We start from the raw sequence: 16,689 nt of genomic DNA on the forward strand, positions 1-16,689 counted from the left end.
GGGGGACGCTATCTTTGACTATAGTTGGATTTTAAAGTATTTTAATAGTTAAACCAAAGATAAAAAGATTATGAGGGGAGTCGATGGAACCACATTGGTACCTCTTTAGTTTTTTGGTAAATCTGATATTTGTCCTCTTAATATTCAACCATATCGACTTCTTTGCCTGCGATATGCATCCACCAAAATGAATAGATAATATACAAATTAAATTTACTGTGTTTGATCGAATCTGTTGGACCTAGAGTCCACCTAGAGTGACCAACTCTGTAAGTTGGAGTGCTGCGCACAAAATAGTGTCAATCTTGTCAATACAATTCTATTTCTTAAAAAACAATGTGATCATAACAAAATCCCTCAATTATTTCAAGAGATAAACTCTAACTTTATTTTTTAAAAAAATAAAAATATATACTTTTTGTGGGTGGGAGGTTGTTTTGGAGAAAATGTATGTGTTATATAGGCAGCCTCTCATGTTTAAGTTCAGAGCTGGCAGTTCACTTATAAAATACTACTATTCTCTTTGTCAATACATCCAAATTCCAATAACATGTTAATTTGTACTTATTTAAAGGTAAAACTTATATTTGATTTATTAGAAAAAAGAAGAAGGGGGATAGCCATTTTTTTGTCATAGTGCTAGAATTTACCATGAACAACGTGACTTTATACCTATTGAAGTTACATCTATTATTTCTCTATGATTAATTTGTATAAAAAGAATATTATAAATAATACTTAACAGAATTCAACAAAACATGTTTTTTTAAAATGAATTGAGAGCAAAACAAAGAGACATAATTTTAATCACATCAATATGCATTTTTCTAACAGCTAGTTTGGATACTCATTATAGGTTTTTATAGTGTGTTAGTTTAAGAATAATGTGTGATGGTGTTGTTATTTATTTTTATAAATTATTTAATAATTTTTTATTATTAACTTTTAATAATTATTCTAGCACGTAACTTACTTTTTTTATAAATTTATCTTTAAAATTAATAATATAAAATATTATATAAAATTAATAAATAAATACAATTTATCTAAATATTATATTAATAAAAAAATCTCGACTTCGAGTTTGGGTTGATGCGTGCTGCGTAGCTTTTCATAGTGGGGCAAAAATAGCAGTGAAGCAACTTTGAACACTAATATAATGTCAAAACTGGACTGCTGCTTGACATCGTTGTTGCCGCCATAGTCCTCTTCCTCCTCCTCTTCAAATCCCTGCAGTTCTTCAAATGTACGTTTTTTTCTTCTACTTATATCATCTTGTTGAAATGACTTTATCTTTGTCATAACAATATTGATCTCCTTTATCGATCCAATTTGCTGATATGGGACTTCTTTCAAATTCATTTTTTGATATTGTAAATTTGTGATTTCATCTTCTATTTTTAGTGAAGAAAAGTTATTCTTGCATTCTTTGGTTAGGTTAGGTGGCAGATGCCTTTGTTGTTTTCTGATATTTCTTCACTGAGTTTATCTTTGAGATCACCAATACTTATTGATCTTCTTGTCAATTTTAATTTAATCCAGTTTATTCATATGGAATTGTATAATGCTGAAGTGAGAGCTACTGAGTTCATTTTTTGACATTGTAAATTGTGAAAGATTTGATCTTTTTCCTCTAATATCATTTGACATTAAGTTGGTAGGTGTGTGTATATATATGTTTGCCAAAAATTGATGTGAAGTTAGTACCATACTAAGCATATTGGGTTTGAAACTGAAGGCATGTGCCGGCCCGATGATTTTGTAGGCAGGAAAGTTCAGTTTCTTGTATTGCTTCTTTCATGATTTTAGTGAAAGTATGCTTTAAATGATTTAAGCATTGGTTTCAATATGCTTTCATATTAGGTGAAATCAAATCAAGGATCTCCATTTTCGTTGATTTCGTATCGTACTTAAGTTGTTTAGTCCTGGAATTAATTGGGCATGCATAGAGTGAAATTGTTTCAAAGGATTCCTTTAGTCGATCACCACTTTGTGTTGGATTGAGCTGTAAAATGAATGATTGCTATCATACTTGAGTTTTTTCTTTTCTATTTTCTTCTTCACAGTCAAATATTAAGGGTGCAATCTTTTTTTATGATTTTGTAATTTTGAACTGCAGTTGATCTCTGTCAAGTAAAAGTTGCTCTACTCATCCAAGAGAGAATTATAAAGAAATGGCTGTGTAAGTGTGTGCTTACTCGATCTTTGAACGTGTTCATTTGTACATAAACTTCTGTCTGATTGCAATTACTATTTATGGTTAAATAGTGTGGCCTCTGCTCCTGGAAAGGTTCTGATGACTGGAGGTTATCTTGTTTTGGAGAGGCCAAATGCTGGTATTGTACTGAGTACAAATGCTCGTTTTTATGCTATTGTGAAGCCACTTCACGAGGAAATTATACCTGAAAGTTGGGCATGGGTGAGTGATATTTTCCGCACTAAACTGGATAATCATTTGATCAGAAGTCAGTTTAATTATTTCCTTTTTCTCTTCTTAAGAAACACTTTTGTATTAGCTTTCCATCTTTTCCCTTTGCAAAGTACAACTACCCGTGTCTTTCTTGTACTCTTTTAGGCTTGGGCAGATGTTAAGTTGACTTCTCCTCAGATGGCCAGAGAAACTATGTACAAATTGTCTCTTAAGAATTTAAAACTTCAGAGCGTCTCTTCAAGGCAAGTAGTGTAATGAAACTATTTCGTTATTTTCTTTCTGAATCAATGATATTTGTTATTAAAGGAATAAGCATATTAGATAATTAAATGATTCAGTCTGTTTCCTTATTAGAAGATATAAGTGTCTAGAAATGTAATAACTACTATGTTCGTTTTATCTCAGTGAATCAAGAAACCCCTTTGTAGAATATGCAGTGGAATATGCCATAGCAGCAGCCCATGCAACATTTGACAAAGATAAGAAGGATATGTTACAGAAACTACTTCTGAAAGGTAGCATCTGACTGTTTACGTTTGCCTTTCTTTCCTGAAGATTAAGTCCTTTATTGAAGATTGATTTAATTTCCTCATTTGAAAACAAAAAAAAATCTCAACATTATTAGTCATGCAGGTCTTGATATAACAATCTTGGGATGCAATGAGTTCTATTCGTATCGGAATCAGGTGGTCCTCCTTTGCAGCTTACTTATATTAGAATATTTCCAATATGACTTGCAGTTTATAGATCTATGTCTTAGCTTTGCTGAATTGCTTGGATGGTTTTAAAGAAAAAGTTGCTACATAGATGACTCAGTACGAATTAAGTAATCTAAGTTGAATTTTTATGTTAAATTGACAAAAGCTAATAATGTGTGACCAAAAAAATTTTATGTTTAAAATGACAGACGCGTCAAAACTAAGAAGAAGTGCTATGATGATGGTTTGAGTTACATAAGAACAGATTGATTACGTAAATCTTTATGTTTGAAGTCACATGCATTTCATACCAGAGTCAAATTAGAACATTTAATTTGGTTGATACCACTCTACTTTATGTATGAGCATAGGACAAGAAATAGTAGTGGTCTTCTTATAGGATTTTATACGGCTGGGACCGATCAACTTGGATGCATCCTTTTTTTCATAGTTTCATGACTAAGTAAGTTCAAATTTCTTTGGTGAAGCCTCAGTTGCACAAGATACACGTAATAAAAGACATGACTATAGGCTTTTATTACTTTATTTTATTTTTGTTGTAAGATTTTTGACATTAATCTGTTAAATATGTCTTGTAGATCGAAGCGCGTGGACTCCCTCTTACACCTGAATCATTGGCTTCCCTTCCACCTTTTACATCAATCACCTTTAATGCAGATGATTCAATTGGAGAAAATCAGAAGCCTGAAGTTGCAAAAACTGGATTGGGGTCATCAGCAGCTATGACAACAGCTGTGGTTGCTGCTTTGCTTCATTATCTTGGTGTTGTTAGTCTCTCCTCTTTCTCGGAGGATCAATCACACGGAAGGAAAGATGATAGTGATCTTGATATTGTTCACGTGATAGCTCAAACTGCCCACTGCATTGCTCAGGGTAAAGTTGGCAGCGGATTTGATGTTAGTTCTGCAGTTTTCGGCAGCCAACGTTATGTGCGGTTTTCACCTGAAGTGCTTTCCTCTGCTCAGGTCTTTCTTGTCTTCCCAATTTGTCTAATCAATTCAGAGTCATGGTAATGATAGAAGAAAAGATGTTACCATTCTCAAAAGAAAAGAAAAAGATAGAAGAGATGACCTTCTCTAATTTAGCGTTGACTGTTGAGTGTAAGAGAGCAACAGGAAAAATGAAAACAATGGGCCTAGGTTACTACTCTTTAGTTTTGAATCTGCCAAAGACTTCGTCTCTCATGGCAAGTCCACACCAGAACTTAAATAGCTTTTGTCCTGAAAAGTGTTATTTAAAGTTGATACTCTTTCCAAATTGAGGCAACTTCTAGAAAATATATAAATCACATCGTTAATAGGCTGTTTCTGGCACCACAAGGTGCTATTCTCCTGTTTATTGTTAACTCGATAGAATGACGCTGCTCGGGTTAGTGATAGCACAAATAAAGACAGTAAGGCGGAAAAATTTCTGTTGGGCTAGGCATGAATCCAGAAGAAGTGGTACCACCTTCATGGCTAAGTAACTACGTTGGAAGTAAGTTCGGAATAACCATTTAGGTTCCTCTGGGCCTTTAGCTCAGCGGCCTGATAAAACTTGCTTTAGACTATTGACATTGGTGCGAAGTCTAAACTCTAGCTTTGTTGCTTGAGGCTCTATATGCTCCCAGAAATATAAATCTTTATGCTTATTTTCTTGAATTACAGAACAAAAAGGGTAACAAGGGAAGCTGCAACTAAGATAGTTTCTGCTCTTCAGAATGTTGGTCACTTGTATACGTGAAGCAAATTGCCAGAAATTCAATCGACCTATTTCTAGTAGTTTTTTTTATGAGAAAAGAATTAGGGAAAGATCCACTGAAGTGGGAAGCCTTAACCGGATGTGTGGTAACAGGTGAAGCCTAAAGGCTGTTCCCATCCCTGTCGGTGGAAATGCCAACCATCTCTCCTTTCTACTAACACTACTTTGTAGTAGTTTTTAGACAAAGCAGTCATGCTAGAACCACCTCTAATCAAAACTGCGGAGTTTCAAATTCTGTCTTACAAGGTACTCTCTCCGTCCCATATATTGATCACATTTCTTTTTGCACGGTACTTAAGAAATTATAAATAGAAGATAATTTTACTATTTACCCCTTAAAAATTTTCTTGGGAATTTTACAAACAAATGTGAATACTTCCAAAAAGAATTAATTACAAGGGTTATATATAGAAAAATTTTAAACAATGCTTTCTTGATTTAGTAAGGTCAAAGGTAGACAACTAATATGAGCCAACTATTGTTGGTATAATGATCAACTAATATGGGATGGAGAAGTGCCTAATTGGTTAATCATTTGTGTCCAGTCTAAAGGTAATATTGGGTGAGTGGCAGTTCTATGATAAGTGAGCCTTTGCTTTCTATGTGCCAAACTACTTTGATTAAAGTCATCCATGTGAATCAGTACTTTTGTCAGCAACTCCAACAGAGATGCTTGTCATTTCAGGTGAGATACTACCTTTTTGGTTTCATTCCATGGCAAGAACGATGTCTCTGGTGGGCTTAACAAAGGTCTGGAGCAAGGTTTTCCTTCTGTTGGTTGTTTATTTGAACTCTCCTCTACTTAAGTTAAGGAATGATGGCATGACCTCTTTCCCATGCCATGCGAAACCTGTTGGACATGTGATGCCTTATCTTATCAGTAGTTTGCTTTAATTTGAAGGAAAACTTGACAAGATGGGGTGGCTCAAGTTGATGGCACCCTCCACATCCAACCTCGATAGTGGGTTTTGAGTTCCTGAAAGAGCAAAGTGGGGAAAGGCCTCTGTTGACTCCTGGGAGGTTTGGGTGGGGTAGATGTAGGTTACCATACAGGAATACATAATGTAAAGAAAGAGTTTTAATAGTGAAAAGATAATATTATGTGGTGGAGTTGAGAGATACTGCAGATTTTGCATCTTAATTTTGTTGAATCTTCCAAATAGCTCTGACTTGTTGATTATTTTGGATTTGCAGAATGCAGGTATGGCAACACCACTAACAGAAGTCATTTATGATGTCCTGAAAGCCAAGTGGGACCATGAGAGGACCAAGTTTTCATTGCCTCCATTGATGACTCTCGTGAGTCTGATAAATTATGTTCCATATTCTGTTCAACATTGTCTGTATAACTGTGTTGAAATTCTTATCGACTTTTAGTAAGCTGGATAATAAAAGAAATTTGATTTACCTGATAATCATATCTTTTTTATAACTCTTCTTCTAATTATAAATCTTCACATCCTTTTTTGACCTCCAAGCTCATTGTTGACTGGACATAAGATTGATTATCATGCAGTCATAGTGAACCAAAAACAAGTTTCACACCCCAACTGGTAAATATTGTTGTCAAATATAGTCACTCTTTGTGGTGCGAGGGTTAAAACATAAATATTGCTGTGTTAAGATTAAGTGATTTCTTCAGCTGTGATGGGTAATTAATCTTAGTTGGAGGGTCACTCATGCAGTTTATCATGCATTTGCTAGCCTACTTTGGGATTCGTTGGCATGTCTATACAAACATTAACATTTAAGTATCCTGTCTAAAATTTTTGACCTTGTGCTGGCCCATTATTATGGATTCTTTCTTGCTCTGTTGAGGCTCACTACTACAGTCTACTGCTATAAAATTTGACTTATTAATTACCATGTAAATTGTCTGTGGTGCACAGTGTTTCTTCCTTTAAGTTGCTGAAATTGATTGCTAAGCATCTTGCAGTTACTTGGAGAACCGGGCAGTGGAGGATCTTCTACCCCATCTATGGTTGGTGCTGTTAAGAAATGGCAGAAGTCTGATCCTCACAACTCTCTTGAAACATGGAAAAAGTTGTCTGAAGGAAACTCTGCGTTGGAAATGCACCTTAATACCTTGTGTAAATTGGCAGAAAGGAACTACAATGTTTATGAAAGTCTCATCAACGCCTGCAGCCTGCTTTCAGCAGAAAAGGTAAAATTCTTTTGGTCAAAATTGGAAAGGATGTTTAAGATCTAGTATTATGTAGAAATTTTGCGAACTATCGTACTTAGTACAGAAGTTTTTTGCTTCATTTTATGCTTAATGGTAGGTATAATTATCCTTGATACACTTGGCTTCTAACTTGTTCTGGAAAGGCTTACTCTGCTAAGTATCCATGGGTGTTTGAAGTGCTGAAAATTGGCTTAACTTTACTGAGTTGATTCCGAGCGATAGCAATGGTTACTTTCACCTTCTTGATAAGTCATACAACAATCATTACACCCTCAATCCCAAGTTGCTTGGGGTTGACTACCTTCTTGATTAGTCATTCTCACTAAAAACCACCTGAAACTACAGCCGTAATAGCTGAAAAATGCATTACTTAAGAGCTAATGGAAACAATTAACACAAAACATACTGCAAGTGCAGGCTAACATATGTAGAATAAAGGATTTATTCCCTCTGTAAAAACAAATTACAAAAGATACCCTCTTCTCAATACTTTCCATTCTACTTTTGATTTTGAACTTTATTTGCTGCTTGCATCATATCAATAAGGAGCGAAAGATGACCTTCTAGTTCCACTATAATAGACTGGCAAGTCTTTCTGAGGCAGTAGAGCCCCCTTCCTCTGAACTTGCATCCAGTGAATCTTTAAGCCCTCTTTCTGTTGGGAGTCTTAATCCTCCTCCTTCGAGTCCTTCAAATTGCTTGTTGCAACCATTAGCTGGAACCAACAACCATTTTTCTTAGAGAAGCTTCCATTATGTTGTCTCAACACAATCAAAAATCCTTGTTATTTTTTAATACCATCACGTTTTGGAGGCAAGGCACCGGCAATCTAAAAAAGGTCATTCAATTCTTTTCTCCTGCATGTCTGAATGACTTTTTCGTGATCAACTATTTAGACAATCCAAGTACCTCCTTGCAAATATTTCTGTCTTCAAATCGAGCATCATTACTTTTTGATTGGATGATGTAATATTCCTTCCACAGTTTATGAAATTTTCTTCTAGAACTTAAGTTTTTTCTGGTTTTCACCATGAATAGTGGCTTGAGAGAGCAAATGAACCAAGTCAAGCAGATATTGTTAAAGAGTTATTAGGAGCCCGAGATGCGATGCTTGGAATCAGGTATTATATGCGCAAAATGGGAGAGGCTGCAGGAATTCCGGTAAGTTTGTCGCTACCATGTACTTAAAATCAAAAGCTCTTAAGAATCAGCTGCATTGCTGTCTTCTCCCATTTTTTAAAACCATCCTTCACCATGTGTTAATTTCACAGATAGAACCTGAATCACAAACTCACCTTCTGGATACAACGATGAGTATGGAGGGGGTTCTGTTGGCTGGTGTTCCCGGTGCTGGTGGTTTTGATGCAGTCTTTGCTGTCACTTTGGGGGCTTCAAGCAAAAATGTGACAAAAACTTGGAGTTCACTCAATGTTCTTGCAATGCTAGTTACGGAAGATCCCCGCGGTGTATCTTTGGAAGAGCATGATCCTCGAGCAAAGGAAATTACTGCAGCTGTTTCTTCAATCCAACTTCAATAATGACCTGCATGTATAGGATATTATATCCAATGGATATATTATGACTACGACATCAGATTTTACAACACAAAAAGGATATATATTAGAGCTCTGAATTGTAACGTCAGAATCACTTTCATCAATAAGCACCTAATGAGAGCCTGTTGTATTTTTACCCAAAACTCTGATCTTGTTAGAATTAGGTCCGTTTTACTTCAGAACTCTGTATTGTTTGTGGAATAAAAATGTTAGCTTCATTCCAATGGTGAGTCTAGCTCTTATACTTGGATTAAGTTTGGAGTTTCATGTCCATTCTCTAATTGATCCCACCCCCCAAGCATTACCCACCAAGAAACAAACTTTAGTTCTTCACATAGCTTGCTGTATTTTTCGTTTTATAACGATGGTGTCCATGTCAGTTTACATATACATCGATTATCTCAGCGGATACTTGTGTTCTTTCTATCGACACAAGAATTCCTCAATTGTTCCCGTGTGGGTCTTATTGCATGGTTTATCGTTCCATTGTCACATTTGAAATTACGACAAACAAATAGCAAGAACTTTGGACTCAAAATCCAATCTAAAAATCATTTAAGAAGAAATTTGATTTTTTAAAACAGATGCCAAATCAGTATAGATATACTGTATTAAACTATTGGTATCATTAAAATTGATAATTTCGCTTAATTGATACTAAATGTATTGCTATTATTAAAAAAATTTATTCAGAAATTACTCATTAGTTAAATTTCTCGTATAAAATTAATATATCAATAACGTTTATTCTATTTACAAATTAAAGATGATATTAAAATAAATATATGAATAATCAAGTTATTGATATATTCTTTATTGGACTACAAAGTAAAAGTAAAAAACAAATGGAAAGAGGTGTTTGGATATTAGAGATCCCTAATTAGCCTTTAATCACAGTATTTATACAAAATTCAGTCTCTCTCCATTACATCTACACTCTACACCGCCAGTTTACAAACTATGGAGAAAGAACACGGCGACCTTCTCCCACTGAACCCTACTCCGGCGGCGGCGACGACCGCAGTTGACGCCGGAGATCAGCAGCCACTGCAGCAGTCAACCCGGCCACGTCCGAAGAGGTTCGTGAAGAACCAAATACCAGACTCCATCCTAAACGATGCAGCACTCAACGCCGCCATATCACTTTTACCTCAAAACTACAACTTCGAAATCCATAAGTGTGTATGGCGAGTGCGAACTTCAGGTGCGAAGCGCGTGGCCCTGCAGTTCCCTGAGGGTCTCCTCATGTACTCACTCATCATCTCCGATATACTCTCCACATTCACTTCAGCCACTCACTGTTTCATCCTTGGCGACGTGACTTTCGGCGCGTGTTGCGTTGACGACCTCTCGGCGGGAGCGCTTTCCGCTGATCTCCTCATTCATTTCGGCCATAGCTGCCTCGTGCCTATTGATTCCACCACTATCCCATGCCTCTATATATTCGTCGAAATCTCAATCGATGTTCACAGGTTGTTGAATGAACTCAAACTCAATTTTTATAATTCCGATACGTATGACAATATCATTATGGCTGGAACAATTCAATTTGCTTCTGCAATTCGGGCGGTTAAGCCCGAACTTGAAAAATTGGGGTTTAGTATTTTGATTCCTCAAGCTAAACCGTTATCGGCTGGGGAGGTACTCGGCTGTACTGCCCCGAGTGTTAAGAACAGGTTTTCTGATGGAGAGAATGTGGTTTTGGTATTTGTGGCTGACGGTAGGTTTCATTTGGAGGCATTTATGATAGCGAATCCGGGGATAAAGACTTATAGATATGATCCGTTTATAGGGAAGTTGTTTGTGGAGGAGTATGATCATAAGGGAATGAAGGAGGAGAGGAAGAGAGCGATTGAAAAAGCCAGGGGGGCGAAGAATTGGGGGATAGTGCTTGGGACATTAGGTAGGCAAGGAAATCCAAGGATATTGGATAGGTTAGAGAAGAAAATGTCGGAAAAGGGGATGACTTGGACAGTTGTATTGATGTCGGAGATATCTCCTACGAGGATTGCATTGTTTGAGGATGCAGTGGATGCCTGGATTCAGATTGCTTGTCCGAGGTTGTCAATTGATTGGGGAGATGCATTTAAAAAGCCTTTGCTAACACCATTTGAGGCGGAGATTGCATTGGGTGATTTGTCTGGATGGTGGGAGAGGACGACATCAAAGAATTCAGATATATGTTGTGATGAAGGTATGAAGTGTTCAAAGAATGAGTCTTGTGGTGCTTGTGATAAGGGTGGTGAGGAAGTGAAGGAAGAGACACAAGTAGATTATCCGATGGATTATTATGCTCAGGATGGTGGGGAGTGGAATTCTTGCTACTCCAAGAAGCCTGCTAGACTTTCACAAAGAAATAGTCAATCTTGTAATGGTGCCAATGCCATCAAATCTAATAGCTGAGCTAACTTGTTCCAGCTGGAAATATTACTGCCATCGTAAATGGAGTTTACACTTCTGGAGTGAGTACCTCCCTCGTATTTTCTGTTGAGGCCTTTTAGCTCAAGTCTCCATGCCCGTAAATTTTTTTATGAATAGTTCCTGTATTTATTTGTTTTACAGGACTTGTTTGGAATTTATCTTTAACCCTTACTTTAGTGGTGTTATTTTCCTATCCTTATGTGAGTTATATCTATGTATCTTGGTGTCAAAACTCTAATTATGCGAGACAATAACAAAGTTTTAAAAAAAAGCATATATCGTGCTCCTTTGCGTCATGCAGTCTATCTATTGATCAACCCCAGGAGAGAGTTGCAATTTTGTATCTTGCTATTTCACTTCATGCATCCCTTTATCGACCAACTCCAACAATTTAGGTGCAAGCCCAGCTGTCCAAATTTATTCCTCAGTTCCAGCAGAAACGGTATATTTTTATATTTTTTTGAAGAACAGTCTGCCACTTTGTTAAGATATTTAATAGGTAAAATACAGTGGGCTTTCTGGGGAAGCTTAGATCTAGTGAATCATTATGGTGACAAAGTAATCCGTCTTCGTGATAGACTCGTCCTAGAATGTGAGGGATCCGGTTGCATTTCATATATGTATATTCTTCTTCTTTCATTTCTTTCTACATTCCTATTGTTGTAACTTCCTTGCATCACATAGGTTAAGAGATGCGAGATATAGAGGTCTGCTGAGTGATGGTATATTATGTCTCTTAAAAGGTTGATGGCATAAGAAACTGGGCTTCTCTGTTTCTTATCATCCATGTTATATGCTTGTTGTTAGGGTGGAATGGAAAAAGGGTGATGCTAAGGCTGTAAAACTATGGAGAAACCACCTGCTACCTTTTGACCACGGCCGTGATTTATTCAGTCCTAGAAAAGGATTTTCAAATAAATCTGGGTATTCACTGAGGTGCTATTAAAGGGAAGGCTGGAAAGTTCGCAAATGTAATGCATGTGGTATCTTGCTTAGATATTTTTCAAAATTGCTCGCTCTTTTTGTCTTAGCGTCATTGTTAAACTCTTAAGGTTTGATGAAAGATGATTCTGTTAATTTGTTTATCTTTTGAGAGGGTGTACTATATATCATACTTATTCAATAAAGATGATTCTGTTAATTTGTTTATCTTTTGAGAGGGTGTACTATATATCATACTTATTCAATGAACGAATAGTTGTGTTGTTTCTTTACTTCTAGTTATGTTTTGAGTATCAACTCATTAGCTAACATCCCGTATTTTATTTTTGGTCATAATTAAACATACAACCATACTTAGGTCCTTGGTAATTTTGTTGGAGGAATATAAATCCATGAAGAATATATAGATAATTCTCCAAGATTTTTGCACCAAGCACAGCTAAGAAGAATTGAATAGTGAAAACGGAAAAGTATTTGGACCATACATTTTTTGAGTTGTATTATAGAATCAATCCATAATGATGTATAAGATACAACATTAACATAAAACATAGTATTGTCTACAATAGAAAGGAAATCTTTATAACATTATTATAGAAATTTACATGCAACTGTGTTTGAATTTTTACATACACAATAAATACCATCATGTTTCTTGTAGTATCTTGACAGACGAAGTGGAGCAATCCATCAACAAATCCCAGATTCCTCCAACAATTTAAGCAAACTATGTTCAGGTGCACTCATTGATGGAAGAATAGCCCGATTCATGGGAGTTCCAGGTATTGTTTGAGTTGCCATAGAGTCGGTAGCTCTTCCTTCAGGCCTTCTAATTCGCGCAGAAGACCCTCTCTCCTTCCATATTCTTCCCTCCTGTAAGTCGAGAATTATACAAATTCCAGTTAGTCCTAATAAGTACAATGAAGGAGCTGGGAGACTTCAAAAGAAAAAAAAATCAGTCTTGAAACTATTAACTTTAAATCTTGAATTCACCTCTAGAGACGAGTATTTAGACATACTCACATGACTACTTCAGAGACATATAGGGGGAGTAGAAGACCTTACATTTAGTACTGAAGGCTCTGGAAAGGGACATTGAATTGGTCTATCAATATGGAGAGGCTCAGAGGGGTGTTTAACTGGCTTGAACTCAACTGCAAATTCAACACCATGAGGCGTCCCAGAGGAAGCCATGTCTATAGTAGCCTCTGAATTTGGGGGAAACACTTCCCTTTCATCCTGCAATCAAATTACATCATAAAAGTTCCGATTACTAAATCTTTGCGGCGCGCTTAGTAAACAAGTTCTAAACGGCTTTCTAACTTTCAGTTGAGACTTGAAAGTCAAAACGAAAAAACAGAGATGCAACTTACAAGTGCACTTTGAGTCCGACGATGGCCAGCTCTGCTCACAGAAAATCTCGAAAAAATGCCCACCATATTTGCCTCTTGATCTTCTTCTTTTTTCACATGTGAAGTTCAACTAAATTCATCTATGCTTTTAATACAAAACATAAATTTATATGTACAAATCTATCAATATTTGTAATCCAGAAAAGAAAGAAAACACAGGCACGTAACAAGTTAGCTTGGGTAGTCGGGTTTTGTGTGGATTCGGCGAGTCAATAATACTACTTACTTTTGGGAGTTGAAAAGAAATGAATATAAGTATTCTCTCCGTTCGGTATTGTTTGTCATGATTTTTATTTTTAGAGTCAAACTATAAAAATTTTGACTAACATTTTAAGATGTATTTTTTTATCATATTAATATGTAAAAAATTGTAATTTATAGTACTTTCTCATATAGTTTTAGAAAATCTAATTTTTTTTGTTTAGAATATCGAATTAATGTGAACTAATTTATCTTTGAGAATTAGTCAAATTAACTTTCGATAAACGCAACATGACAAGCAATTCCAAACAGAGGGAGTAAAAAGTTTTGGTTTAAGAATCATTAATTATTTCTCCTTTAGCTTTACGCATTGTTTTAATTAGACATTTAAGTTCAAACTTAAAAATTGTCATATGGTTTTAAAACAAATTAAAATGAGAAAAGAGAGAAAGATGGTAGGAACTTAGATGAAGTGTCATGTTTACGTGGGTACACTTTTCTCTGTTAGATACGCAATCTTTATTACTACTATTTCTTCCATCCTTGTCTCTCTCTCTGCTCATCTGGGTCCATTTAGTTTCTCTGCCAGCAACCGTCTCTTCTATATAGTTTTTTGGAAAAATGATCTGATATACTCTTTAATTTTGTTATTTAGAATTGATATACTCCTTGTTGTGAAAGTGACTCATATATATCCCTATTTATAAACAAATGGTTCACATATACCCTTTTCCTCTAATGGAAATGAAAAAATAATAATTTTAATCTAAATTTTTATTTTTTTTGCTAAAAAATATAATCTCATATGAGTAAATTTAATCCTCGTCAAACATACTTTTTTCGACTTTTTTTTGTTTCAATGACTAATTTATAATTATTATTTTGATAATCAAATTTATTTATGTTTCACTAATATTTTTGTAAAACTTATTGTAGATGACCAAATTTTTTCTTCGAATACGAAATTAAATTACAATACACAAAAAAAAAATAGTTTTAATTTTTTTCTTTAAACTAAGGAATGAAAGAAAAAAACAAAATAAGAATAAGAAACTCAAATAATTATAATAAAAGAGGTCAAAAAATAATTTATGCATGAAAAAAATTAAAATATACCTTGAACTTTGATAGAAGAATCATATATACCCCTAAATATTTTTTTAAAAAAAATTAGAAGTAACAAAAATAAATTTAAAACTAATTTTTTAACTTCCGTTAAATGAAGGGTATATGTGAGCCATTTTGTAACGGCAGGAATATATGTGAGCCGTTTGTATAACGGTAAGGGCATATATGAGCCACTTTTATAATGAGGGGTATATCAGCTCCAAATGACAAAATTGAGGGGTATATCAGACTCTTTTCCCTAGTTTTTTTAAAAAAATGTGATAAGAGAACAGTCAAAATTATCCCTCAATTTTTACGTAACGATTAGTTTTATCCTTCATTATATTATGCTATTGTTAATAATTTTACCGCCCATATCCTTCCATTGGATGGAAAACCCATCTTCCTCCTTTGCATCATGACGATGGGTTAGCATACAACATCTTTTTAAGTACTTGATTTGATATTAACTATATATTCATTTACCACTAATTGGGGGTTCATAGATAAAAAATTTGGTGCCCTATAATTTTCGGAGTTAAAGGAAGAACTTCTTTGTTTCAAATTAATTGAATTGTTAAGGTATTTCACATCTTTTAAAAAAAGAAAATTAAGTCATAAATTAGGTATATTTTCAATTTTTATTCTTATTAATTATTGTCAAACTTATAGTTAATACATCTAAACAATTAATTAATAATTAATTTTAATATTAACTGATGAAGGGTAAAATTAAAAGAACATTTAAAAAATAATCTTAAAAATTGAACAATAAAGTTAATTTAAAAAATAAAAAAATATTTCAAACAATTCAAGTAATCTGAAAGGGAATAGAAAAAGAGGATAGGAGAAGGGAGGATGGCGCCGTGGTGGTTGTACTTTTCTATATTTATTAAATATGCAAATTTTATTTCAAAACTTTGAAGAATTTATATCTTAAATCAAACCAAACATTAGTTAATGATTTAACATTTGTACTCTAAATCAAGCCAAGATTGAAATAGATACTAAACATTTTTTTTTCCAAACCTTATGAACAATTTTATTTGGCAATAACAGAAGTACTCCCTCTGGTCTATATTAAACAAATTATTGAGATCCTTTTCATGATTAAAATAATTGAATTATTTAAAGTCTACGAGGATTGTTGAGACATTTTATTTCATATTTACCCTTCATTTAATGAGGTTCTTAGCCACTTTAGAGAAAAAATTGAGAATAATCATAAAGGTAATAATGAAAAATAACTTTTAATTTATGCCTTCAAATATTTTTCATAAAAATATGTCATACCCTTACTATTCACTTAATATAGATTCGAAAAAATATTTACGATTCATTTAATCTCCTAATTAATAGAGTAGAAAAGTTGCCTAAGTTGGGTACACCTAAAGTAATTGAGCTAAACCAAGTAGCATAGAAGAAAAATTACAAGTCTATTACTAGGAATTAATGTGAATTATCAAGTAACAAACCTGTCTCTGAGAATAATCCAGCTAAATGAACTAATGCTTTAATATTTCTTTCATTCAAGTAAGAACTTTAGAAAAATAAACAAAAGAGAAAGGGAGAAGATCAAGTCATATCTTTGCTAAGTGATATATATCTTACTATGGAGAGTTGTGATTGGATAAATAGAGTCCCTTCATTATTATCTCAAGTTTAAATTTTTTAGAATTAAAAAAATTACAATATGAAGTAATTCTCTGTAATAATTTTGTGTGAAGCAGAATTAGTCAATATCTCAAAATGGATACAGACACTACATTGAAAATCGACATATTTTTTATTAAAAAGTTGTTTTTTCCTAACTTTTTGAGCCCTTAGTGTGATTAAATCAAATTTGCTTGGGATAAGATTCATTCAATAAGAAAACCTACATTTTCGAGTGTGGGGCTGAAAAGAAAATGAATCTTTAAAATTGAAAAATATTTTTTAAGAATAAGTTTTTAAAAAAATATGGGGGGGGGGGGGG

The 16,689-nt window shown here is 34.3% G+C and overlaps 3 protein-coding genes and 1 non-coding gene across 10 annotated transcripts; 2 read left to right on the top strand and 2 right to left on the bottom strand.

Moving 5' to 3' along the window:
- Nucleotides 1-1,086: 1,086 nt before the first annotated feature.
- Nucleotides 1,087-8,885, top strand: LOC107021260 (phosphomevalonate kinase, peroxisomal-like). The gene is made up of 11 exons (XM_015221883.2): nt 1,087-1,246; nt 2,120-2,182; nt 2,269-2,419; nt 2,576-2,673; nt 2,837-2,946; nt 3,065-3,117; nt 3,729-4,115; nt 6,085-6,189; nt 6,827-7,054; nt 8,114-8,236; nt 8,347-8,885. Exons 2-11 carry the CDS (start codon nt 2,175-2,177, stop codon nt 8,611-8,613), a joined length of 1,530 nt encoding a protein of 509 aa, XP_015077369.1. The 5' UTR covers nt 1,087-1,246; nt 2,120-2,174; the 3' UTR covers nt 8,614-8,885.
- Nucleotides 4,926-5,051, bottom strand: LOC114077691. The gene has a single exon (XR_003579064.1). It is a non-coding gene; the product is annotated as a U6atac minor spliceosomal RNA (small nuclear RNA).
- Nucleotides 8,886-9,503: 618 nt separating the features above from the next.
- LOC107023734 (2-(3-amino-3-carboxypropyl)histidine synthase subunit 1) lies at nt 9,504-12,474 on the top strand. Of its 3 annotated transcripts, none has more exons than XM_027917828.1 (2): nt 9,504-11,093; nt 12,375-12,474. In XM_027917828.1, the coding sequence occupies exon 1, from the start codon at nt 9,592-9,594 to the stop codon at nt 11,032-11,034; it is 1,443 nt and encodes a 480-aa protein (XP_027773629.1). In that variant the 5' UTR covers nt 9,504-9,591; the 3' UTR covers nt 11,035-11,093; nt 12,375-12,474. The 3 variants fall into 3 exon arrangements, with proteins under 3 accessions (XP_027773629.1, XP_015080002.1, XP_015080001.1); XM_015224516.2 differs by lacking the exon at nt 12,375-12,474 and adding an exon at nt 11,737-12,266; XM_015224515.2 differs by lacking the exon at nt 12,375-12,474 and adding an exon at nt 11,860-12,266.
- Nucleotides 12,475-12,518: 44 nt separating this feature from the next.
- LOC107023736 lies at nt 12,519-16,332 on the bottom strand. Of its 5 annotated transcripts, none has more exons than XM_015224520.2 (4): nt 16,190-16,332; nt 13,368-13,453; nt 13,060-13,233; nt 12,519-12,867 (listed from the first exon to the last, which is right to left on the bottom strand). In XM_015224520.2, exons 2-4 carry the CDS (start codon nt 13,431-13,433, stop codon nt 12,685-12,687), a joined length of 423 nt encoding a protein of 140 aa, XP_015080006.1. In that variant the 5' UTR covers nt 13,434-13,453; nt 16,190-16,332; the 3' UTR covers nt 12,519-12,684. The 5 variants fall into 5 exon arrangements, with proteins under 5 accessions (XP_015080006.1, XP_027773631.1, XP_015080008.1 ...); XM_027917830.1 differs by having other exon boundaries at nt 13,368-13,476; nt 16,190-16,325; XM_015224522.2 differs by having other exon boundaries at nt 13,368-13,450; nt 16,190-16,323.
- Between the last annotated feature and the right edge of the window lie 357 nt (nt 16,333-16,689).

Source organism: Solanum pennellii, chromosome 6 (genome assembly GCF_001406875.1).
Source record: "Solanum pennellii chromosome 6, SPENNV200".
Lineage (NCBI taxonomy): Eukaryota > Viridiplantae > Streptophyta > Magnoliopsida > Solanales > Solanaceae > Solanum > Solanum pennellii.